This window comes from Phacochoerus africanus, chromosome 12, assembly GCF_016906955.1.
Source record: "Phacochoerus africanus isolate WHEZ1 chromosome 12, ROS_Pafr_v1, whole genome shotgun sequence".
NCBI lineage: Eukaryota > Metazoa > Chordata > Mammalia > Artiodactyla > Suidae > Phacochoerus > Phacochoerus africanus.
The window spans coordinates 25,984,105-26,006,741 of record NC_062555.1 but is presented as its reverse complement, the minus strand read 5'-3'; the positions used below and the strand labels follow the sequence as shown (position 1 = coordinate 26,006,741).

Here is a 22,637-nt window from a genome sequence, read left to right as displayed (position 1 = left end):
CATTATTTTCTCAGTAATAAAAAAATACTTTCCTTTCTAAAACAGTTTTAAATGAGCTATTTTAAAAAGTCATCTGTCTGCAGGTGGAGAAATTGTGTAAATTAACTGCCTTTCACAGCTACATAAGTGCTTTTAGCCCATCAGGTTACACTGAAGCATTTACAGTTGCTCTGTTTACAACCAGGGAGTACATGAAAGCACTCCTAAGAATTGAGACAACTCAGATCAACTCCATTTTCATTTCCCTCTAGTTCAGCTATATAAGATAAATAAATTCCTGGTTTATTGTTAAATAGAAGTATTTGAATGCCTCCTAGTGGCATATTGCATGCTCTAATTAAGGAATTTGAAAAACAGTATTTATTGAAGGAATACTGTAGATAAACTATTAAAACTTGTAAGTGCAAAGAACTAAAACCCTTTAGTGATAGTATTCTAGATGGAACAAAGACATTTTTTGCAATATAAAATTTGTTAAAAATCTAACTGGAAAAATATACAAATGACAAAGGTGAATATACTTTTAATCAAAATGTTTGTTCTTGGTTCAGATTAGGTTATTTTAATTGATTTTTTAAGAATGTAGTGGAACAATTTTGCCCTTAAATATAGACAAATGTTGCTATTAAGATTGACAGATTTGTTTACATTTATCCTTTTGAATTAATTTGATTAAATTTGAATTTTTTTGTATAATAAAATAGAAATTATGGTTCATAGAAATTTAAGGGTTCGTTTTTAGATGGTTTTATTTTTAAATTCTGATCTTCAAGCTGAATACAATGACTTATTTATTCAATGTCTTGAAAATACAGACTGTAGCGAAACTTTAAAATGAAGAGTGCTGATTTAATTATTGCTTTAAACACTAAACAGTGATTTGAACTTACAGAAATATAATTTAAAATGTAAACAAAGTCTCAGGGAAAGAATTCTGATGAGGGTCAGTAGGAGGGAGGAAAAAAAGAGTGGTATCCCTTTGTTAAGCATTAAAAAATATTTAATTAACCTCTTGCCAAAACGAAACAATTAGAATGGCAAAAATAGCATCCGTGTATCTGCAGCTGTTGTGATAAAAAGCTAGGAAACACAATGTTAATCTGAAATGAACAGTTTAAATATGAAATTATGATGTCCTTGGCTTCCTGTAGTACAGCTGTCAAGCTTGGGCAGCTCGCTGGTCAATAGTGACATTCTCTGCGTCAGTGAGCAAAGTCTCCTGATACCGTAGCCCGCGGTTCACACGTTCCTGAGGCTCCAACTGTCGAACCTCTAAGTCCCCTGGCACTACCGCAGCTTCCAGACTCTCCTGACTGGCTCGTGTTTCATTCTTTGGCAATTTGCCCTAATGATATCCCCCAGGAGCTTTCAGCCTCTCCTCCTTCCATGGTTAATCGGGGCGCATTAATCTGAGTGATGCACAAACTGTAATTTCCTTCGATGCCTTCTAAGATGCCTGCCTCATTTTTCAGGTTTACTTTTATTTATGTTCTCAGTTTGGACCCCAAACACTGTGTTTTCAGGTAGTTATAGCTGTCTGCATAAGATGCCCAAGAAGCCGCTTTGCGGTTTCTGTATTTTTCAAAGGGGCTTCTAAAACGGAAGACTTTTTACAGGCAGAATTAGTCAAGATAACGTGACTTAGGCTGTTACATAAATTGTTTGATGCTTATCATCCGTCTTCAATAACTTGAGCATGTCGTTTTGTTCGGAGGGTCAGCAGCCACTGACTGGTGTTGTCCTTTGATGGATTTTAGTTGACTGCCTGTGTCCATGGATCTGTCGCCCTGCTCTACCCCATGTACTGGCAGCACATTTACATCCCCGTGCTTCCCCCACACCTGCTGGACTACTGCTGGTAAGCTGGCTCTGCCAGGCTCCTTTACATCCAGGTTTTATGATAGAAAAAAGCAATGTTTGTAGAGTAGCTAGGCTTGGAGTTCACATATTTATCCATGTATATGAATGAAATCTCTGAGCCCTGACTCAAAGACTAGTAGTGCGTGTTAAAAGGTGGTTTTATGAGGGACAGTGTCCTTCCTCCCGAAGGTGGCAAAACTTGATGCTTGGCAAGACATAGAGTTTCTCTTTTAAACAGTTGTGACAAAAGAACTTGAAAACATGTTGATATATGAATTATTAAAATCTCTCTCAAAGTACTGGCTCCAGAACTAACACTTCTAATTATGAGGTTTAGAGGTCTAGTTTATCATATATAATGTTAGTGGCATTTTAATTTTTGTGTAAAAATGTTCTGAGATCTTAGTGACATTCCTTTAAGTTCAGTTCTCTGTAATGATTACACATTTAAGACTTTGTAAAACATTATTCTTTAGACACTGTTGCTAACTCTTTCCAGAGATGTCTTCCTGGCCCTTTCTAAGCCTGCCATCAAGCCCTTTTCTGCTGCTCCCACTGTAATGAAGGAAGCTTGTTTCGTATTTTGGTCTTAACTTGTTTCCAACTTCTGAAATAGCCCTTTTAGGACAAGTTCTAACAGCCTCCGTGCCAGACACTTCCCTGGTCCAGAAAGTAGAGCAGAGATGAGGCGTTTCAGATAACAAGGAGTCATCTGAAAATTCCCGAACCTTTAGATCTCAATGATAGGCTCGCTCCTAACACAGGAAGTGGGCAGTATAATATACACTTTTTTTTTTTTTAAAGGAAATAGCTGTCTAAGACTCCAGCTCTTTTCCATTGTCAGAGAATTCCATGGACTAAACTATTTCCGAGGCAAAATGGTTTTCTTCCCTTTGTATCTTTGCAAATGACCCTAGAATCATAGGGAGAAAAATGGTAGAGATTCTACCTTCAATCTCATGGTTTTTGAATAAAGAAATTTTCATATTCCCCTCCAAAAATAGCCCCAGGAAGATGTGACAGGGTAGCTGTGTATTTGCCAGCTCTCAAGGGTGGCTGGGTTTGCCATCCTGGGGCAGTTGAGCTCCCAGAAGTGTCTCTGCTGCGGCACCTGCTTGGAGCGCCGCGGGGCCATCTTGTGCCCACGGGGTGAACAGCGCACCTTGGTCTCCCGCCGAAGCCTTGATGGTTTGTCGGCTCCTTCCTTCATTTATCCGTCCATTTGTACTTCAGACATTCAGTGTCTGTGTGTGTTTGCCGAGCCATGAGTATGTGATGTAACGAGGAGGACTCGGTTTCTGCCCTCTCGGCTCCCCAGTTAGGCAGACATGCTGCATTGGTGCACAGGTGCACACACCCTCAGGAGGAGCACAGAGTACCCCCAAAAAGCGCCAGCAGGGTCGTACTGGAGAACGCATGAACGAGCAGCGAGCAGAACCCCTGGGAAGAAGCACCCACCTGTCTGGTAGCTTAGGGAGGGCTCCTGGGAGGAAGTGACACAATCTGTAATTTTCCCTTAGTCTTCCGGTATAAGGGGAGTATGGGGAGTTTCTGTTTAACAGGCAGAAAGTTGCAGTTATTCAGGATGATTACGTTTTAGAGATCTGTATAGCATTGTGCCCATACTTCATAGATATTGTATTATAGACCTAAAAATCTGCTAAGAGGGTAGGTCTCATGTAAGGTGTTGTTACTACAAAATAACACCAAAACAGAAACAATAGCAGGAAGAGAGAGAACCTTAGTGGAGCAAATCAGCGCTGTGGCCAGACCCTCTAACCCTTCCGAGACCTTCACCACCTTGGAGCGAGTGTGATTCCAGCGCCAGTAAGAGTATAATCATTCATTTTTTCAGGAATGGTTGATAGCTTCTAAGAGTAGGGTTTTTTTTTTTTGTCTTGGTTTTTTTTAAATAAATGGAAAACTGTTGTTTAGATGACTTGAAGTTAAAAGACTGCTGTTGCAGTCTACCCCATGGGTGGCCTCCATAGGAAAACCTAAAAGGAAGAAAAGCACTTATATATTAATTATTTTTCAATATAGACTAAATGTTACTGAAGAAGAAGCAGTCATAATAGAGCCCTCTGTATCCTCTCTTTGCAAAATAACTTCACTGACAGAAAGGTATAGGACACTTTTGCACATGGATGATAAAATAACTTCCTGACCTAATGCCCTAATCTGACGCGGAGATTTCAGTGAAGGTAGCAAGATTAGTTTTCATGAGGTTTGGTTCATTTAAGATTAGGGTGTACCCAATCCAGTTGTCATGAGAAAGAAGCAATTCTTCAGTTAAATCCATATTCTGAAAAATATCAATTATTTTAGGAACATATGCTCTATATTAACAATGTTTGCAGTCTAACATGTGCATATTTTGGATTTTTCTTTTAAAGTTGGTGAGATAAGAACACGTAGAGAGACCCAGTGATCCCCTAGAACAAGTTTCGGGTTACTTTATTATTAAGTTCTGCATAGGAATTCTTTATTGGATTTCTATTCTAGTTTAACAATTTCTAGAAATTTATTTATGTTTCAAGAGATCACTAGCTTCCATGAAGTATTTTTTTTAAATTAAAGTGTGGTTGGTTTACAGTGTTGCCTCACTCTCAGTTGTACAACAGAGTGACCCAGGTACACTCAGTTCCCTGTGCTGTACAATAGAGACCATTGCCTATTTGTTCCAAATATGACAGTTTGCATCCCCAAACCATGAACTTGTCATGAAGTTTTAAAAGTGGTATCTTAGATGTATTTCCTAGGACTTCCTTTGGTTTATTGCCTTTGGCTGTGATTTTTTTTTTTTTTTTGAACTCTGATACATTCAGTGTTCCACAATATATGTATACTGGCCATAATATTATTATTTTTAAAAGGCTTTTTTTTTTTTTTTTTCTGGCTCGGGTATGCAGTGGTTTGATGTGGGATATCAGTTCCCAGACCAGGAATTGAACCAGGGCCACAGAGGTGAAAGTGCTGGGTCCTTAACCACTAGACCACAAGGGAACTCCTAGAAGGCTTAAATATTTTGATTAACATTAAAATGTGCTTTGAGATTTGGACTTTCTATATTATCAGTCTCACGGGTAGGATCACCTAACCTGGGCCGAATTGGAAAATGGCACAGTAACTTTAATCAGTCTGTACTCTTCTGGGTGTGGAGAAGGCTTGACATATTTAAGACCTTGGGAGTTGCCTACCCTGTTTTGTGAAAGTTGCCTGAACCCTGTCATGGGAGCCCAGAATAGTTCCTGGCATGTATTGTACATCTTCTATGGGGTACCAGAAGGAATTTCAGAGATGTGAGAACTTGAGCTAGAGAAGTTACTAGCTTCTTTCATTTAACCAGAAGTGGAACAGTGCACATGAATTCTTTCTGTTTCCTTTTGAAGGCAGAAAATCTGTTAGGTCTTAAGGATATCAAGGCCTAAGTAGTTCTCACCCTTCAGTCAAATGAAGTATCCAGAATATCAGATCAATTCCAGATGGTCTACTGCGTAAAAATAATAAAAAGAATAGGAAGGAGCAGAGGTGCAGATGACAAAGACGCCTGGGAATCAGCATCTAGTACACTGTGATGTACACTATGAATAGGCTCTTGAGGAATAAAATAAACGTTAACCATTCTTATTTTTTGTGAATTCTGGGTATAGAACTTAGGGGCTAGCCATCCTTAATTAAATTAGGAACTGCTTGAGGTTACTTTGAAAGTTGGATCTATCAGGGTGCCTGTTTTCTCTGTTACTGGTTCTCAGTAGCACAGTGGACATGCAGGAGTTTGGGCAGCTCTGTTTCTGATGATGACAGGGATGTTTGGAAAATTATGCAAATCCTTTGAAAAAGAAGATTATCTGTTTTCATTAACATAAAAGGTTTGCATGAAATATTACACAAAGATGTATATAAAAGAAATGCCAGAAATGTTTTATTTTTTAAATAGCTATTTATTTGCATATCTCCCATCGCATTTGCAGACATCTGTTAATTTACATGTTTTCTTGTTAAATAATGTATTAATTTTGAAATGTCGAGTTGAATAGTTTCCTCCCTGCATTTCATGAGAAATAGTTTTGAAATTACTAGTAAGTCTGATTTTATATATTATGAAAATTATTCAATGTCCGTATTCTCTGCTAGAGCATGAGCTTCACGAGGGAATATATTCTGTCTATATTGTTTATCACTGTACCTTAACCCCTAGCCTAGGTCCTGGCACCTGGGTGTGCTCCAGATGCTGTGTGGAATTAATGAATGCAATATGAATGCAATATCATTCTTAAACTTACTTGACTGCTTTAACAGTTATTTTAATTTTAATTATGCTGTTATTATGATTGAAATTGGTATAAATGTGAATGGATAACATTTAAATGAAAGACAAAGTCCATGAGTGGAAAGATAGCACAGAAGTAGAGCAGTAGCTGTAGGGAAGGAGATTGTTTACCTTTGCACAGTGCGTGGAGCTCCGTAGGGCTCAGTAAATCTGTGGGGACTGACTCCAAGATTTTGCTGACATGGTAGGTGTGAAACAATGATTCTATATTAAGAAAGTCATGTAAGAATGTAGTCGAATAAAAATTTATGCAAAAAAATGTGAATAAACTTGGTGATTATTGACGCTATGTTCGATAGGAAGTATATGGAAAAGATTCAGCTCACACCATGGCCCAGTCCCTCATAGTCTTCTTAAACAAAAAAGGTTTTTTAAACATTATAACTCTTGATGTGATTACAAGTGATGTTTTGATTTTTATTTAAAGCAATTTTGATTTGAATGTCCTAATGGCCTCTAAGATTAAATTTGAGTTTTCTGTGTTGAATAATCTTAAGCACTTACATTGTGCTACGTTAGGACTACACATTTAATGCATTTAATTTTTAGAGCCTTCTGAATTGCCATGTTGTTGTTTGCTTTAATGAACTGTTTGAATCTATACATATGTGTTTTTGATTTAGTGCCCCCATGCCGTACCTGATCGGAATACACTCCAGCCTCATAGACGTGAGTATCTTTCAAACATGAGAGTAAGTTAACATAAATTAATTTATCAACAGTAGTCATTACAACAGTAGTGTTTTGAAAGACTGTAGGTTGAATAGTACAAAACAGCAACTAGTTTCATATTTGGAGTGTACTTACATGATCATTTTCAAAAAAGGTAGTATTGAAATGATTTTAATTAGTATGCAGAATGACCATCTCCAGTGGCCTGAAACTGATGAAAGTCGGTTCATTTGGTCAAAGTCATATGGTAAGTTTTTTTTTTTTTTAAGTGAGTGTTGCAGCATTTTTATTTTTATTTTTATTTAATTAATTAATTAATTTATTCATTACTTCTTAGGGCCGCGCCCGCGGCATATGGAGGTTCCCAGGCTAGGGGTCGAATTGAAGCTACAGCCGCCACCCTATGCCACAGCCACAGCAACTCAGGATCCGAGCCTCATCTATGACCCACATCACAGCTCACGGCAACACTGGATCCTTAACCCACTGAGCAAGGCCAGGGATTGAACCCGCAACCTCATGGTTCCTAGTCAGATTCATTAACCACTGAGCCATGATGGGAACTCCATTTTTATTTATTTACTTATTTTTTGCTTTTTAGGGTCCATATGGTAAGTTTTAAATACTGAAAGCTTTAATCTTTGTTGAAATCACTTTCTTTATGGCACTTGAGGTCTTGTATCTGTTTCCATCAAACTCCTAGAAGAAAACATAGGCAAAACACTCTCTGACATCAACATCATGAATATTTTCTCAGGTCAGTCTCCCAAAGCAATAGAAATTAGAGCAAAAATAAACCCATGGGACCTAATCAAACTGAAAAGCTTTTGCACAGCAAAGGAAACCCAAAAGAAAACAAAAAGACAACTTACAGAATGGGAGAAAATAGTTTCAAATGATGCAACCGACAAGGGCTTAATCTTTTTCAGAAGAAATATTTCTATATTTTGAAAGTGAGAATTTATGTAATTTCGAGTCATAAAGGGAAAAAAATTTATTTTGCAAACTTCACTCTAATCCATTGTATCAGTGTTTGTTTTTTTTTTCCCAAAATCTGTTTTAGTATACTAATCATGAACTTCTAGGTTAGACTATATAGCTTTTTTAAAAAATTTCATTGTCAGTCCTCTTGGGGCTTAAAATGTGGTATTTTTTCTGCACTGTCATCACCTCATTCCCAAATGACTTTTGTCACTTGTTATCACTGTAGTGAAAAACCTTGAACTTTAAATGCCTAGAACTTGAAACAAGAGGGGTTTCCAGAGAGGATTTCTTATAAGATTAGCTTCCCCAAAAGTAAATACAAGACTTGGGTCATTTCGTGGCATCATTATGCCAGCTGATTTCAGTTTTGTTCAGATAAATTTCTTTTCTTACTGGTTGTGTGTCTGGTACTTTAAGTCACTCTTTAATAAGCAACCTAAATGAGTTAGATCAGATTTCTTGATTAGTTGTTGTTCCTGGATCAGTCCTCACTTTGCTGATCGAGGAAGATCCTGGTGATTATTTTAAAACTCTTGAGTATTATATGTGGAGAGAGTTGTCCTTTAACTGTTACTAAAGAATACATTTTAATGAATTTTTAGTAGGTTTAATTGTTTTAATTGAAGTTTGGGTTGAATAACATTATAACTATATTTTGTTAATTTTTAGAAAACTTGTTCTTACAGACCAAGGTAGTTGCACTGAAAGGACAAATTGTATAAAATAAAACATAAATAAATAGGTATTTAATCTGTTACTAGAGTGTGGAATCTATGACAGGAATTTTATTCATCAGTAGTGTGATATTCTGCAAAATCTAACTGTGGTTGGTTGGTATGGTTTCAAAAAAGTCATTGAATTTGATTTTGATATTAGTGCACATCTATCCTTATTTAATGCAGCTAATAGAATACATAGTTTTTACAATATATATCTCTTTCAGCAGCATTGATAGGGCCTCAAGTTTAAGAACTCCCAGCACCTTATGCTGCAGGTGCAGCCCTAAAAAGACAAAAAAGACAAAAAAATAAAATAAAATAAAGGAGTTCCTGTCGTGGCTCAGCAGAAACGAATCCAACTAGGAACCGTAAGGTTGCAGGTTCGATCCCTGGCCTTGCTCAGTGGGTTAAGGATCCTGCGTTGCTGTGGCTGTGGTGTAGGCCAGCAGCTGTAGCTCTGATTAGACCCTTAGCCTGGGAACTTCCATGAGCCACGGGTGTGGCCCTAAAAAGACAAAAACAAAAATAAAATAAAAACTCCCAGCACTTAATACAGATGAAAAATATTTACAGTGGTTGATGTACTGTTGATGTTATTATTTTTTGCATAATGATTCTATATCAACTTTGTTTTGTTTTGTTTTATTATTTAATTTTTTTCCGCTGTACAGCATGGGGACCAAGTTCCTCTTACATGTATACATTTTTTCCCCCACCCTTTGTTCTGTTGCAATATAAGTATCAAGACATAGTTCTCAATGCTACTCAGCAGGATCTCCTTGTATATCAACTTTTAGAACAAATGATTCAGCTTTTCCAAAATTTCGTAGAAAGTGATTCACGCTTTAAATATTCAATTAAGGGGTCCTTGCTGTGGTGCAGCAGGTTAAGGATCTGGTGTTGTCTCTGCTGAGGCACAGGTTCCATCCCCGGCCCAGGCACAGTGGGTTAAGGATCTGGAATCCCCACAGCTGTGGTATTAGTTGCAGCTGCAGCTCAGATTTGATCGCTGGCCCAAGAACTTCCATATGCTGCAGGTTCACCCCTCCAAAATAAAATAAAAATAAATAAATATGCAATTAAATTCATTGCATGTGTCTTGGACACCTGAGAAAATCAGTACTTTTTTAAAGGAGCACTTTTAAGAATTACTTACACCCTAGGATATTATCTTGGAGAAGCAGATCTTTCTAAGTTTAAATTGACTCATCATTAAGTGAGAATGTGTAATGCCATGATTGGATTGGCTGAAATCTCTGTACTTTTTATACTCAGGACTTATCACACTGTCTTAATAGTCAGCTTTATTTGGATTATGTGGTTTAATAGTGAATGAGAAACTATAATAGGAACTTCAGGAACGTCTTTAAACAAGTTAGGTACCATTTAGCAACTTTCTCCCTAATCTGTTACCAGGTGATACACATCCTCTAATTCCATTCTTACTACGTCATCATTAGGCCGTTTTTTCGCTAAAATTTTGATCTTTTGTATGTTTTAATTTTATATAAATGATATCATTAAAATATAAATATATCTCATACATATTTTATATATGAGACAATTGAATAATTTTTCACATTTTTTGGTGCAAATACAACTAATTTTGGGAGGAGGAATCAGAATATTAATCTCTCTCAGACAAGACAGTTTCAACACATTGTACAGTTTTTCAAAGACTTCTAGATATAATTGTTCAAAGATATGAAATTAATGTCTCCTGAAATTTTTTTTGAAAATGATTTTTATGTTATCAGTAAAAGACGGCTAGAAATCTCTCTCTAACATATACATTTCCTTCTGAAATGAAGGATAAGGGCATTTTGTTCTCGCTGAAAACCAGGCTTAGGGATACTCTAAGCAGACGAAGGCCTGTAAGTGACTGGGGTAAAACAGCAGAGCCTGCAGCCGTGAGGCGACCCTATTTTAATAGCAGAGGGTTCTGGGTGAAATGCTGACCAGTGGCACAGTATCCCAAGGTTGCTGCCAGCGTGTCACATCCTCAGGTCACGTGCAGGATGTACGTACCACGTGCTGACATCACCTAGAAGGAGGGTGGCGTGTGGAGGACGAGAGAAGACTTGCCGGCTTGGTGCCTGCTGTTGGTCTCAAAAGACTTGCAGTCTCTGTCCTAATATAATTTTCTTTCTTTTGAAGAAAAAGGCAAATTCTCTTTTCACATTTTCTTATTCTTTTACCATCCAAGCAAGTTTATGAATCTTAAGAGATACAAAAACCTGGGACAGAGAAAGTGGTACTGCTTTATATGCCATGTGGCTTTTCCACTCCTATTTAGAAAAAAAAAAAAAAATAGCTGCAGCCTGATTTGGAGGGAAGACATATAAAATACACTAATACAAATTTTTTTAAAAGATATAAACTACGTGCTATTCTTTCCCTTTTTGCTTATGTAGAATTGTTCTCCTTTTAGGGAGGCTCAGTGTATTGATTTATTGAAATGAATACATTTTCTGTTCTTATTGAGTGTTGCCTTTAACAAATTTTAATATTCAGCTATCATCAGACTTTTTAAAACTAAAAGAATCTTTGAAACAAGTATACATTCATGCTAATACTAATTTCCTTTCTTCAGAGTTTAATGTTAGTATTATTACATTTTGGGGTCACACAAGCATTGCTCTAGGTTATATAAATGAATCCACCCATTTCATCCCCTAAAATATACATCAGATTTCTGGATTATTTTTTGCATTTTTGGTTAAAAGGGCAACTTAAAGTGGAAGATGGAAATCAAAATTATGATATACTTTTTCCACACAAATGTCATTAATGTAAAAATTTTGCTTGTAAAATAGGTTATTTCTATAGTTATGGTATATTTAAATTATAGATAATGTATTTGTGTATGTGAACCTTTTTCACATTTATGTGTACACATGGAAAAGGAAATGAGTTTATTTATAAATATTTTGGCAATAGTGTCACTATTAAAAATGATTCTCTATTAATTTCTTAGAAATGGCCATCTTCGGAATCTTACTTTAGAATAATTATAATATCCTCTACAAAATAGAGTTTTAGAATCATGTGTCCCCCTGAGAACCATATTCCATATAGATATTATGGCTTTGTTAACACATAAAAATTTGCTACTCTAGACTACCATTTTCTTAGCAGATTTAACATTCTGCCTAATATGCAGATATTTGAAATTCTAAATGGATCACAGAAATTTCAGTCTTGGCTAACTTAAAAAATTTGCTTGGCTAACTTAAAATTTAAGGTATTTAAATAATCTGAAAAGTGGCTTTTCCAGACTGTCACTTTTAAAACTGCTGCACTGAAATTAATTGACCGATTGCTTGCTGACCTATGCACTTATGGATCCTGAGTTGATAGATGTATTTCATTAATACACATCTTTCTTATTTGCATTAGGGAATAATGCTATTTGCTATCACTGAAATAAGATGAACAGAATTATATGAATTAAGTAGATGTGTTAGTTTAAATAAGAAAAGTAAACTATACCTATTTCCTTTAAGGGTAAAAATTTAATAAATTTGAATTTACTCTCATTTATGCATTTATTGAGATAATTTGACCATTGACTAAACTTTCAAACAAATACGACAAATGAAGTAGTTAATCTGATAGCCTATTAAATCTGACCCTTTATATTACATTCATGGGATAAATATTACTGACAGTACATGCTATATTATTGCTCACTCTGTCTTTTTTTTCTTATTCAACTTTCACTTGTCATCATTAACTTATGCCTAATATGGAAATAGAGAGAAAATATTAATTTAAAGTTAGTTTACTACTTAGTAGTTGTATTTATTGGTTTATGTTAACCCCAGTATGATTTGTGCTAAAAATAGCTGTAGAACTGGCCATAAGTTCCTGTATCATTGGATTGAAATCCAGTTGGTAAGATTTAAAGGATATAAGTTTTTACAGTTTAATATAGCTTGCCTATTTTGTGAGTCTTTGTTGTAATATCTCTTTGGTAGTCAAATTATATATGTAATTATGATATCTCTAAAATGCATCAATATGTTTAGATGAGCAAACATTCTATTTTAAGCATTTTCACCCTATCTTTCTGTATGGTTGTAGACAGACTTTTTCTTAAGGCGAAATTGTTTATATTCTTTTATGATACAGAATTTTCCTTTTTTCTTTTCCTAAGGCTAATGCATTAAGATAATTTTCTCTACATAGCTCATTATAGTTTTGGAAGGAAAAAGTACTAAGATGTTTATTTATGATTGTGTTTTTTAAACAGAGAGTGAAAAATAAATCATTGGAGGATGTGGTCCTGTTAAATGTTGACACAAACACTTTAGAATCACCGTTTAATGACTTGAACAGCCTCCCGAGTGATGTGGTAAGTCTGGAGGATATTTTGTGGTGAACATACATATATTTGTTTTCTCCTGGACCCTTGAATTACCTCGAGTTGTCTTCCCACTTTTTCTGTCCAAAATAAAAGGGTTGACTATGTGCATGTGGTATGAGAGCAATCAGTGTAGATTCTATCTTTAATATTTTTACCTTTTGGCAGTTGAGGCAATGTTGAATGGAACATATCATATTCCTTATTGTAAGAGTAGGATCATAATTAAAAAGCTCAATGCATTCATTAGGCAGAGTTTCTTTAAACGTAGGTCTCTTCATCTCATCTTAATCATTTTATTACAAAGTAGGCATTTCTGTCTGCCTAGTGGCATGTCTTGCAAAGAATGAGAGAGTTTTTGAAGGCAAGAAGAAGAAGGGGGCCAATTATCGGCTTTTGCTTCCCTGCCACCTGCCAGCGCTTTTCCTTTTAATTAATGATCTGATGGCACTGGTCAATATAATAAGAAATGCTTGTACAGTTGGGGTCAGAAAATTCTGGCTTTGATCTCCCTCAACTTTCTGAAACATTTATTTGTTTTCTCTAAATTATTTCAGTTTTATTTTAATCTTTTCTATCCTGCTGAGGGCCGCAACAATGAAAACCTACACTGTTTGTCATTTGCTCTGGCAGAGCAAAGACTGCTTACTTAGAATTCTATTTGTAAATTAAACTGCAAACCCAGTTTGTCATAAAAGACATCTGATCCTTTTGAAATGACGAAAACTGTCTTTTGTCTGTAAAGGCTGATAAATTAAGTGCCAGCTCTCTTCTGGTCTTTGATCTTGCAGAGGTTTGTGCGTGTGTGTGTGTGTGTGTGTGTGTGTGTGTGTGTGTGTGTGTGTCTGCAGCTTCTAATAGGATATATTCTGTATTTTGTGTTAAATAGTCTCCAAAGTACATTTTTTTTGGTCTTCGTATTCCTTAGAGCAGTGATGAAATGCAGCTTGTACTGGACATATTCTAATGGGTATTTTTAAATATTGTGACATAGTTCTAAGTTAAAATGAACCCCTTTAAAAAAAAAACATTGTTTTTTCAAGGATATTAAAATTTGGGAATAAAAAAACCTTCAAATATATTTTTTTTCTGTAATATTGAAAGTACTTTGAAATCATTACTAGGGAGTTTGAAAAAAGATTTAAAAAAATCTCAAACTCAAAAAATATAGCAATACTCTAGTCTTGATTGTTCTTATGGATAGAGATAGGAAAAATGTGATTTTAAAGTCAAAATCGGGTTATTTATGCCCATAAATAACCTAAAATACTTGCTGACCTTGAAACAAATTAAATTGAACCACTTTATCTTACTGTAGTAAAATTTGTGCTATGTGTGAACAAATCTAAACCCAGGCCAGTGAAAAATTATATTATCTTTTTAGCTCATTATAATTAGATTGCCTCATTAAAAAAATTTTACAGAAGCTGCTATAAAGGATTAGAGTTGTTCATTTAGAAAACCATCAAGGTATTTTTCTTCATTGGATAGAGAAGTAAGAAAATAAAGCCCTAACTTTTAAGAATGTTTTCCTCGTGTGCATGTAGTTCTTACTATTAGTGCCCTAAGAAGAAGGGATTATTAATTTTTTTTTTAATGGGGAAGAATAAGAAAGAGAAAGAAAAAGTAAATCAGCTTTTTTGGTGTCATATTAAAATTTTTATGGTCTGTTTCAGTGATAGCTGATTATGTCTTTGAGAAAACATAATCTTTAATAGCAATTTTTTTGATGGATGATTCCTTTTTAGTTGGAAACTACTACTTTCTGGTAGATTCAGCTTAATATTAAAGTATTTATTTAAATATATGGAGAAGTTAAACACTATTCACAAAATGTAAAAGCCTAAATATGTAAAATGACAGCTGGGACCATCTCATTGTTCAGTTATAAGCAACAGTTAATTGAATATAACCAAAAGAGTAAAAAAAAATTTATAAAAATTAATACTGCAAGGTGATTTTAGCTATAGCTATATGTGTGCTTGAAATTAAGGACCACAGACTTATAGGCAAATTTGAAAATTGTAAAAAATTGAAACAATTCTAGGTGGAGCTGGGACTATTTACTGAAAGTATGAGGTGTTTTCAAGCTAGAGTCATTTTATAAAAATACTTCAGGTGATTGTTTAAAATAAATTTGAGTTTCTCATCAGCGTTCCGAAAGCTGTCTCTTATAGTAGGGAATAGTAGCTCATCATACTTGCTAGAATTGTGTTTTAAATGAAACATTAAAATCACAAGTGATCATACTGAGTTTTTGTGATTTGAATTAATAAAATATACCTGGAGCCTGAAAAATATTACTATTGGTATTATTTGATAATTTATATCAATTAACTTATATTTAAATGGGGGCCTTTTAAAACTGTTCACCGAAACATTTAAATTATACTTACAGGCTAGATGACTTTCAATGCATGTGCACTTTATTATGGTGTCAGCTTGACCAGTGGTCCTGGCTGTTCAAAGGTCAGTGGTCACAGTTGTCCTGAATTACTAGTTCTTTTTTCCTGTGGACCCTCTGCTGTGTTGCATGCTGTAATCTTCTTAATGGCTTCATTCCAATATTCACACATAATATTTTAGATTTATTGACTGTTAGAAATACTACCATGCCAGTAGCAGTTCCGCTACTCTTAAGGTATTTAAAATTGGAAAAATAAATCAGGCCAAAGCTTTCAGGAATCCTTTGTTTTCCTTAAGGGAGGGGAAAAAACTCTCTTCCTGTCTTCTGACAAGAACACTTGTTTTTCGATTTCATCATTTCACTATAGATTTGGATCATTAAAAGAAAAAAAAAACAAATTTTATTGGGAGTGATTTTAACGATATTGATTATTACATGGAATAACTTTTAAAAGCAGTTGATCCATTAAAATATAGTAGTGTAGTTCTTGTTATGAATACAATGTAATTTTATTTTTTAGTGGCTCTGCCAAATGTAGGTACCTTCAAACATATGTAGTTTGTGTGATTTGAAATAAAGAAGTAAATGTGTAGGGCTGTGTAATAGTATCAGTTGCATCTGGTATTTTTGTGGTATGTTTTTAAGTGTGGGAAAAAAAAGAGCAAGTTGGATTAAATACAATCAAATGAGTTCATTTTAATTTAAGAAAAAGTGACCCCTCCATTCTAAATATAGATACATGAATTTAGTTTCAATTACATAATTTAAAATGTTGTATTTTTAAGGTATTAGTACTCATTTTAATTTTTATCATTATTAACATTTTAAACAGTAATTTGGAGAATCGTTACCATTTCAAAAATAAATAGAAGGTTGCACTTGTTGGGAAATTAAGCTCATTAGAATTACAGTGAGATTTAGGAAATTTGTCTTCATGTGACTCTTAAGTTAAAACAATTATAAACTATTTCTTATAGAAGAAAGCGGGTCAGAATTGACATCTGAAAAAGTAACAGGCGTTCATCACTAGGAAAGTGAATTCTGACCTGTATTGCTTAAGTGTCTTTGAATATTTTTAACTCATTAGATTGTAAAAAAATAATATACTCTTGAGACAGGTCAATATGCTTACCCCTAATTTAGATAAGAGGACGAAGGCACAGATCGTATACTGTTAATGTAATGTTGCGATTTTGTTCGTACACGTTGATCCTCAGACTTAGGCCCCAAGCACTAGACCGTGGTCCCTCTCATATAAAGGTGACTAAGCGGAGGGAGGAACTCTTGAGATTTGATATAAAAGCTTACGCTCCATTCTGATCTTGTGAAAGAAATATCAGTATATGCATTTGATTTAAACTAGGATTGTCAGCACTGTTTCAGAAACTCATTTTCACGTTACATGCAATAGTATTGGAAAATGATGTTCTATTTTCTATTATGAGGGTGTGTAGAAAATACAGTCTTTATGCTGAGGAGTTTTCATCTCATTCACGGTATCCCACGGCATGTGTGGGAGAGCTGCATTTAGTATAAAGCATAATCACTAAAACATTGAGAAGATTTTATTATAAAATAGAGTCATCTAAAATACTGTGCATCTTACAGCGAAGTTTTCAAGCATCCCACAGAGGACTAAGTTAATGGTCTACTGTGTTATGAGAAGGAAAGACGTAAATTGCTCTAGTTAACTAGAAATCATTATAAGCCGAAAGAACTAAAGAAAAAAAAAAAAGCAAAAACAAACTCAGACTCTGACTCTAACTAAATCTTTAGATATCTACACTCAAGTGATTTAATTCATTTGGAAATAAGTTTCGAGGAAAATTTGGCTTTTTCAGAGAATTTTAAAAATCAGCTTAAAAAATTGAAGTATATAAACAAATTTAACCATGCAAATAAGTTGATAAATATGTTTAATTTATTGGATATTTCCTCTAATCTAACATGAAGGTTTAATGCGTTAAATTGTCATAATATATGTTATAAAGGAAATAAAAGGCCCCAGAGAATATTATATGAGTTCCAGGTTTGCCGCAGCTCTGCTGGGATCCTTGTCATGTTTAGCAGTAAATGAAGTCCCCAGCAAATTTCTCGAGTGTCCAGGTTGGACAGATAACACCATTGCACTCGGGTTCTAGAGTAATTTCAAGAACATTTGTTGTTGCTGTTTAATACAGTAGAGTCCAGGAGACAAACCCTGCTTTCAGCTTGCCCCTGAGGAAACGTCCAGCCCTCTCACCTCCAGCTCTTCACTGGGGGCACCCGGGGAGCATTGCCCGCCACAGAGCTGCGGGCAGAGCGGGCAGGCAGTCTGTACTCCTGGAGAGAAAGACCGTCACATTTCTTTTCTCCTCTGTAACAGAGGTTGCTTTGCGAGTCCCTGTTAAGAGACCCTTCCTAGCACACTGTCTGAGGGTATTTTCGGTGGCCTTTCATGGTGATGGAAGAAAGGAACCTGGAAGCAGCCTCAGGTCTCCTGCCTCTGAGGAGGAGGAGGTGCTGCGATGGCAGCCACCCTGCTCCTGCGCACCTTTGGGTGTCAGGGGACCACCCTTCTCACTAGTTACTTTCAGGGATGGGATTGTTTACAAAGGTTTTTTTGTCTGTAAACTGTGAACAGAATCTGCTGTTTTCCCTACTATTTTCTTGGTATGTATTTTTTTAAATACAAACTTCAAAGGCGAAAGCGAAAGAAAACAAAACCAAAAACCTCAAAATCCTAATGAATTGGGCTTCACACTTGAAAAGAGCTTTGTTATTTGCGCTTGGCTGCAGGAGAGAATCTGCCTCCCACAGCAGGACCAGCCCTTCAGCTCCTCTCTTCCTGTCTCTGCATGTTGACCATTTTAACATTGATTTATAGTTTGTTACTTTTAGTGATTTTAAGTGCTCATGAATTTCCTTGACTTCCTCATTGCTTTTCATTTCCATCTAAATTACCTAACCTTTCTCCTAATGTCTTTTTTCCCTATATCATCTTAATAATGTGCTTCTCTCTCTTCTTACTGCCTGTGTGTGTGTGTGTGTGTGTGTGTGTGTGTGTGTGTGTGTGTGTGTGTTTTTAATGTGAAGACCTGGTTTGGGCTTTAAAATTATTTAAAAGTTTGTTTCTTGTTTTTCAAGTTCTTGCCTTTTCCATATTTGAGAGACTTTGTGTGTGCATGATGTTTTGAGCTCTGTCACGGTGGTGGCTCCCAAATCTTGCTGATATGATTTGGTGACCTTCTAAATTAATTGTGTTCCTGGACGCCATCACAGATAATCTGATCCAGTTAACTAGAGAAATTAGTGTAGGAGTGTGCCTTGGGCAGCTTGTTAATTTGTCCATTCATTCACTCAGCAAATATTGACGGAGCACCTACTGTACGCCTTTGTTGTTCTGGGAGCAGAGTGAGCAGAGACCTAAACGCTGAGGTCCTGGGGCTCATCAGTATGAACCCAACCACATGGCCACACCTAGTCAGAAGTGATGCTGGGAAACAGCTAGGTTAACCCAGCCCAGTTAACCAATCACCAGTCAAAACTTAGAATTTCTATGACCAAAGAGAAGGAGCAGCTTGTAGACTGACAGCTGTCTCTCGTGAGTGAGCTACGATGCCATCTGATCCCGTCTCCAAACTCAGATCTGCCTTTTGTGGTCCAGCCAGGCTCACCATGTCAGAACATCTGTCTGCAGAACTGGCCTGCATGACGAGAATGAGTAAGCCATGCAAAGCAGGAGAAGGAATAGCATATACAAAGGTTCTGCTGTTGGCAAATTTAGGACATGGAAAGAAGTCTTGTAGAGCTGGAGTTAGACGAACAAAAGAGAGACTTATGCAAAGCCAGGTGGTAGAGCTGGGTGAGAGATCATAAAAGAGCTGTCATTCTCTGAGGACCCTTGGACTTGATTGGAAACTCACTGGAGATTTTTAGCAGAGGAATACAAGTGTGGTCCCCCATGACTTCTAAAATACCATGTTGGGTTCTGGGTCCTGAAGGGTCCTGGGTATAATGAAGCAGAAACGAAGCAGGAAGACCAAGTTAGGAGGCTGTTTGCAGTGGTCTGGGTGAGAGATGACAGTTGCTTGACCCTGAGAGTGGCAGGGGTTTGGAGGAAAGTGGATGGATTTGAAATTTCCGTCGGAGGTTGAACCAATGGGGCTCAGGAATGTCTAGCTTATTGGTGATGAGAAAGGTGAGGTGTCGAGAGGACCTACAGGGTTCTTTTTCCAGCACCTGGATGGATGGAAGTGACGTTGGTATTAGAAAAATGGGCATATGGCATTGGGCTCAAGGCGGAGTGAGAGCAGTTTCGGTTGTCTTTGTGGTAGGATCCCTTCGAAAGGAAAATAGCCGTAGACGACACGGGATCAGGTTTTGATGGGCAATTGAAGCAGTCAAAGAAGCAGTGTCATGGTCCCTCTGTGAGGGTATCATATGTTTTTCATTTCATAAATGTTAAAGGTTACTATTTAATCTTTAAACAGAAGCATGTTAGAAAATTATGTTAAGAGGGAGGGTTAATTCTGTTGCTTAAAAAACTGAATATTAGAAGGAAAGACATACAGGGATTTACTGTCTCTCGTTCATATGATTACCATGACATGTTTTATGGAAGAAGGAAAGATTGTACCTTTGTACCTTTTTCCGAAAGCGGATAACTAACTTTTCTAAATGCGTGTAGTTTCTAGAGTGCAGTTTAGTTCCGTAAAAGGGCTACTTAAAAACATCATAGGAACCTACAGGTCGTGCAGGTTATCCAGATGTTATTTCTGAACATTAATTTTTACCTTCTGCTCTTTATCCTGATGTCTCTCTCTGTGGTCCTAAAAAGTAAAGTTAAAATGTACGGGTTGTAGCGGTTACTTTATTTTTCCTGAGAAGATGCATCTAAAAGTCAAGTTAAGAGAACTATCTGTCCCTTCTCTGAAAAACTCAACTCCCTTATGCACTCTCCCTGCCTAACCCCTGGTTGCATAATTGCTTCATTACTCAGACTCTGTGCACGTGGCTTGCACACTTTTAATTTATACCTGTTTGCTGGGTTTACTCACGCAATTAATTCCCTCCTTTTGTTCGTAGTCATCCGGTGCTAAGAGGGTAAAAGTGGAGAATTCCTGTACCATCATTCATGTGCTCGGGCCCAGGTTGTAATTCCTCCCGTGGACGGCAGCTTAGAAGCCTGGATTCTTGTTGTATGAAAGGAATTTGAACATTAGATAAGAGCAGTGAGATCACATTTATTCTGGAGCTTTTTGCACTGTTTAATTTTTGGGGGTCCAGTAGGATACCTCAATGGACTTCAGAGTAATGTATGTAATTTTATGACTGAAGAATGCCATAATAAAATAAAATGTCAGTTTTGAGGTCATCTCCAGCCATGGGAGATTGAAGCTTACTTTCTTGAGAATAAAAAGAGAAAACAGTGGATACTTTTTCAAAATCACATAATACGATTGTGAAGTGATCCTAGCCATGTGCCCAAGGTTCCGAATGCTTTTCTGAATTCAGTTGTATGTGAGTATAAACCTTAGGATCTCACGGAACGATGTACATTTATTTTGTGGCTAAAAGGAGATGTTTGGAAATCAGAGCAGAAAAGGTTTTTTTCCCAGACCGAGTATTTTAAAAGTACAGAAGCGACATCACCATTGTTATAGATAAAAACTGCTAAAAGCTGATTAGCACTGCAAAGGGCAGTGGTAGCTGGTGATAATTTACTCCTGTGATCTAAAAGACAGGAAAATAGCAAGGTTCCCACAGTCATTTTATATGAGGGTAAGAGCGTTGTAATTGAAGCTGACGATTAAAAAACCATTTCATTTTTACAGGCTATTCTTGAGCACTCATTGGTGCCTACAGAACACTTAACTCAGCTGCCCTTCGGGTCTCTGAAACCCAGAAACCACCTTAGATCTACTGGTCGTCGAAGCCCACCCAGAGTAGGTCAAGGAAAAACTCTTTTTATGTAGTTTGTAAAGGTTGAAATAATGGAATAATGAAATAGGCAAAGGAAAGAAATGTAACCATGTTTCTTGCGAGGCAGTTTTTGAATCTCACAGCTCTGCATGAAATGAGCTGGTGTGCTCATGGGAGTGATAGCACACTGTCCGGTGGAAATGTGCTATGCGCCACTTAATGCAATTAGCAATGTAATAGGAACTAGGTAAAGTAAAAAGAAATAGGTGAAATTAATTTTAATGATATACTTTACGTAACCCCGTATATTCCAAATATCATTCTTTCACCGTGTCACCAGTAAAAATTATTAATGAGGTATTTTACTTTTTTAATGGTGTGAAGTCTTCGAAATTCACCTCCTTTCTTCCCCTGCAGCAGATCTCAGTTGGGACTAGTCACGTTTCCAGTGCTCGTGTGTCTGATGGCTCCTGCCTTGGACAGTTGTAGAGCAGGCATTTTCTTCTTCTTTCCCATTTTCTGTAGAGCTCTTGAGGAAGCTCAGGAACTACCACTGACTGATTTTGAAAGCAAAGGCTCCATATGTATGATGTGGTCAGGAAGGGCTTGTGGCACAGGAGTAGGTATCCTGGGCAGCTTACACAGCAATGACGCGATCAAGGCCTCGGGGGCATAAAGGCTGAGGGGTGGTGTGACTTGCCTCCAGCCTCTGGGACCACATGTGGCATGACCGTCCCAAGGATTCTTGATTTGTGGACAAACGAATCGGCAGCTTCAGGTATTACAGAAAACTGCATTTTGAGGAATTCTCTTCTGCAAAGATACTAAGGCATGACATTTTAAAACTGTGTTTTTTGTTTCCTAAAGTAAAATGAAAAATAAGCCAATCATTTGCTTTTTTATAATACTTTGAAAGACTAGCATCTTATCTTTTCATCATAAGTCTTTGGGGGCAGGGGGTGGCAGTAATGAAATAACAGTAATGATTTTCATTCGCACTGCTTTTTTTTAAGGCATTTGAAACTTAAAAAAATAACATTGTTACAAACTTCAGAATCAAGAACATTAAGTCAGAAGTTTTGTTTTTGCATCCTTCAGCTGTATTTATTTTTGAATATGTGGGTTATCTAAAAACGTGCATTTATTGAGGTTAGATTTTAATAATAAAAACTTCCTCTTAAATGAATCCTGGTTTATGCACTTTGTGGGCTAAATGAATTAGGCTCCAAACTTTTATCTGAATCTATGGAGCCTGGATATAAATTGAAAAGATCACAGCTATGGGGAAAGACCTATACTGCAAAGGCCTTTCTGCATAGATTATGAACATCATAACTTGATAATTTTTTCAAAACTATGGTTATAATTGGACCCAATGGGGGTCTTTTTCTT

General features: G+C 36.4%; 1 protein-coding gene across 2 annotated transcripts in view; it reads left to right on the top strand.

Moving 5' to 3' along the window:
• Window positions 1-22,637, top strand: part of DENND1B (DENN domain containing 1B) — a 245,761-nt gene that overhangs the window by 143,294 nt on the left and 79,830 nt on the right. For both annotated transcript variants that reach the window (XM_047755321.1, XM_047755320.1), the window contains 3 exons: window positions 1,758-1,858; window positions 6,817-6,862; window positions 12,824-12,925. In XM_047755321.1, coding sequence (XP_047611277.1) covers window positions 1,758-1,858; window positions 6,817-6,862; window positions 12,824-12,925 — 249 coding nt within the window. The remainder of the gene's footprint in view (window positions 1-1,757; window positions 1,859-6,816; window positions 6,863-12,823; window positions 12,926-22,637) is intronic.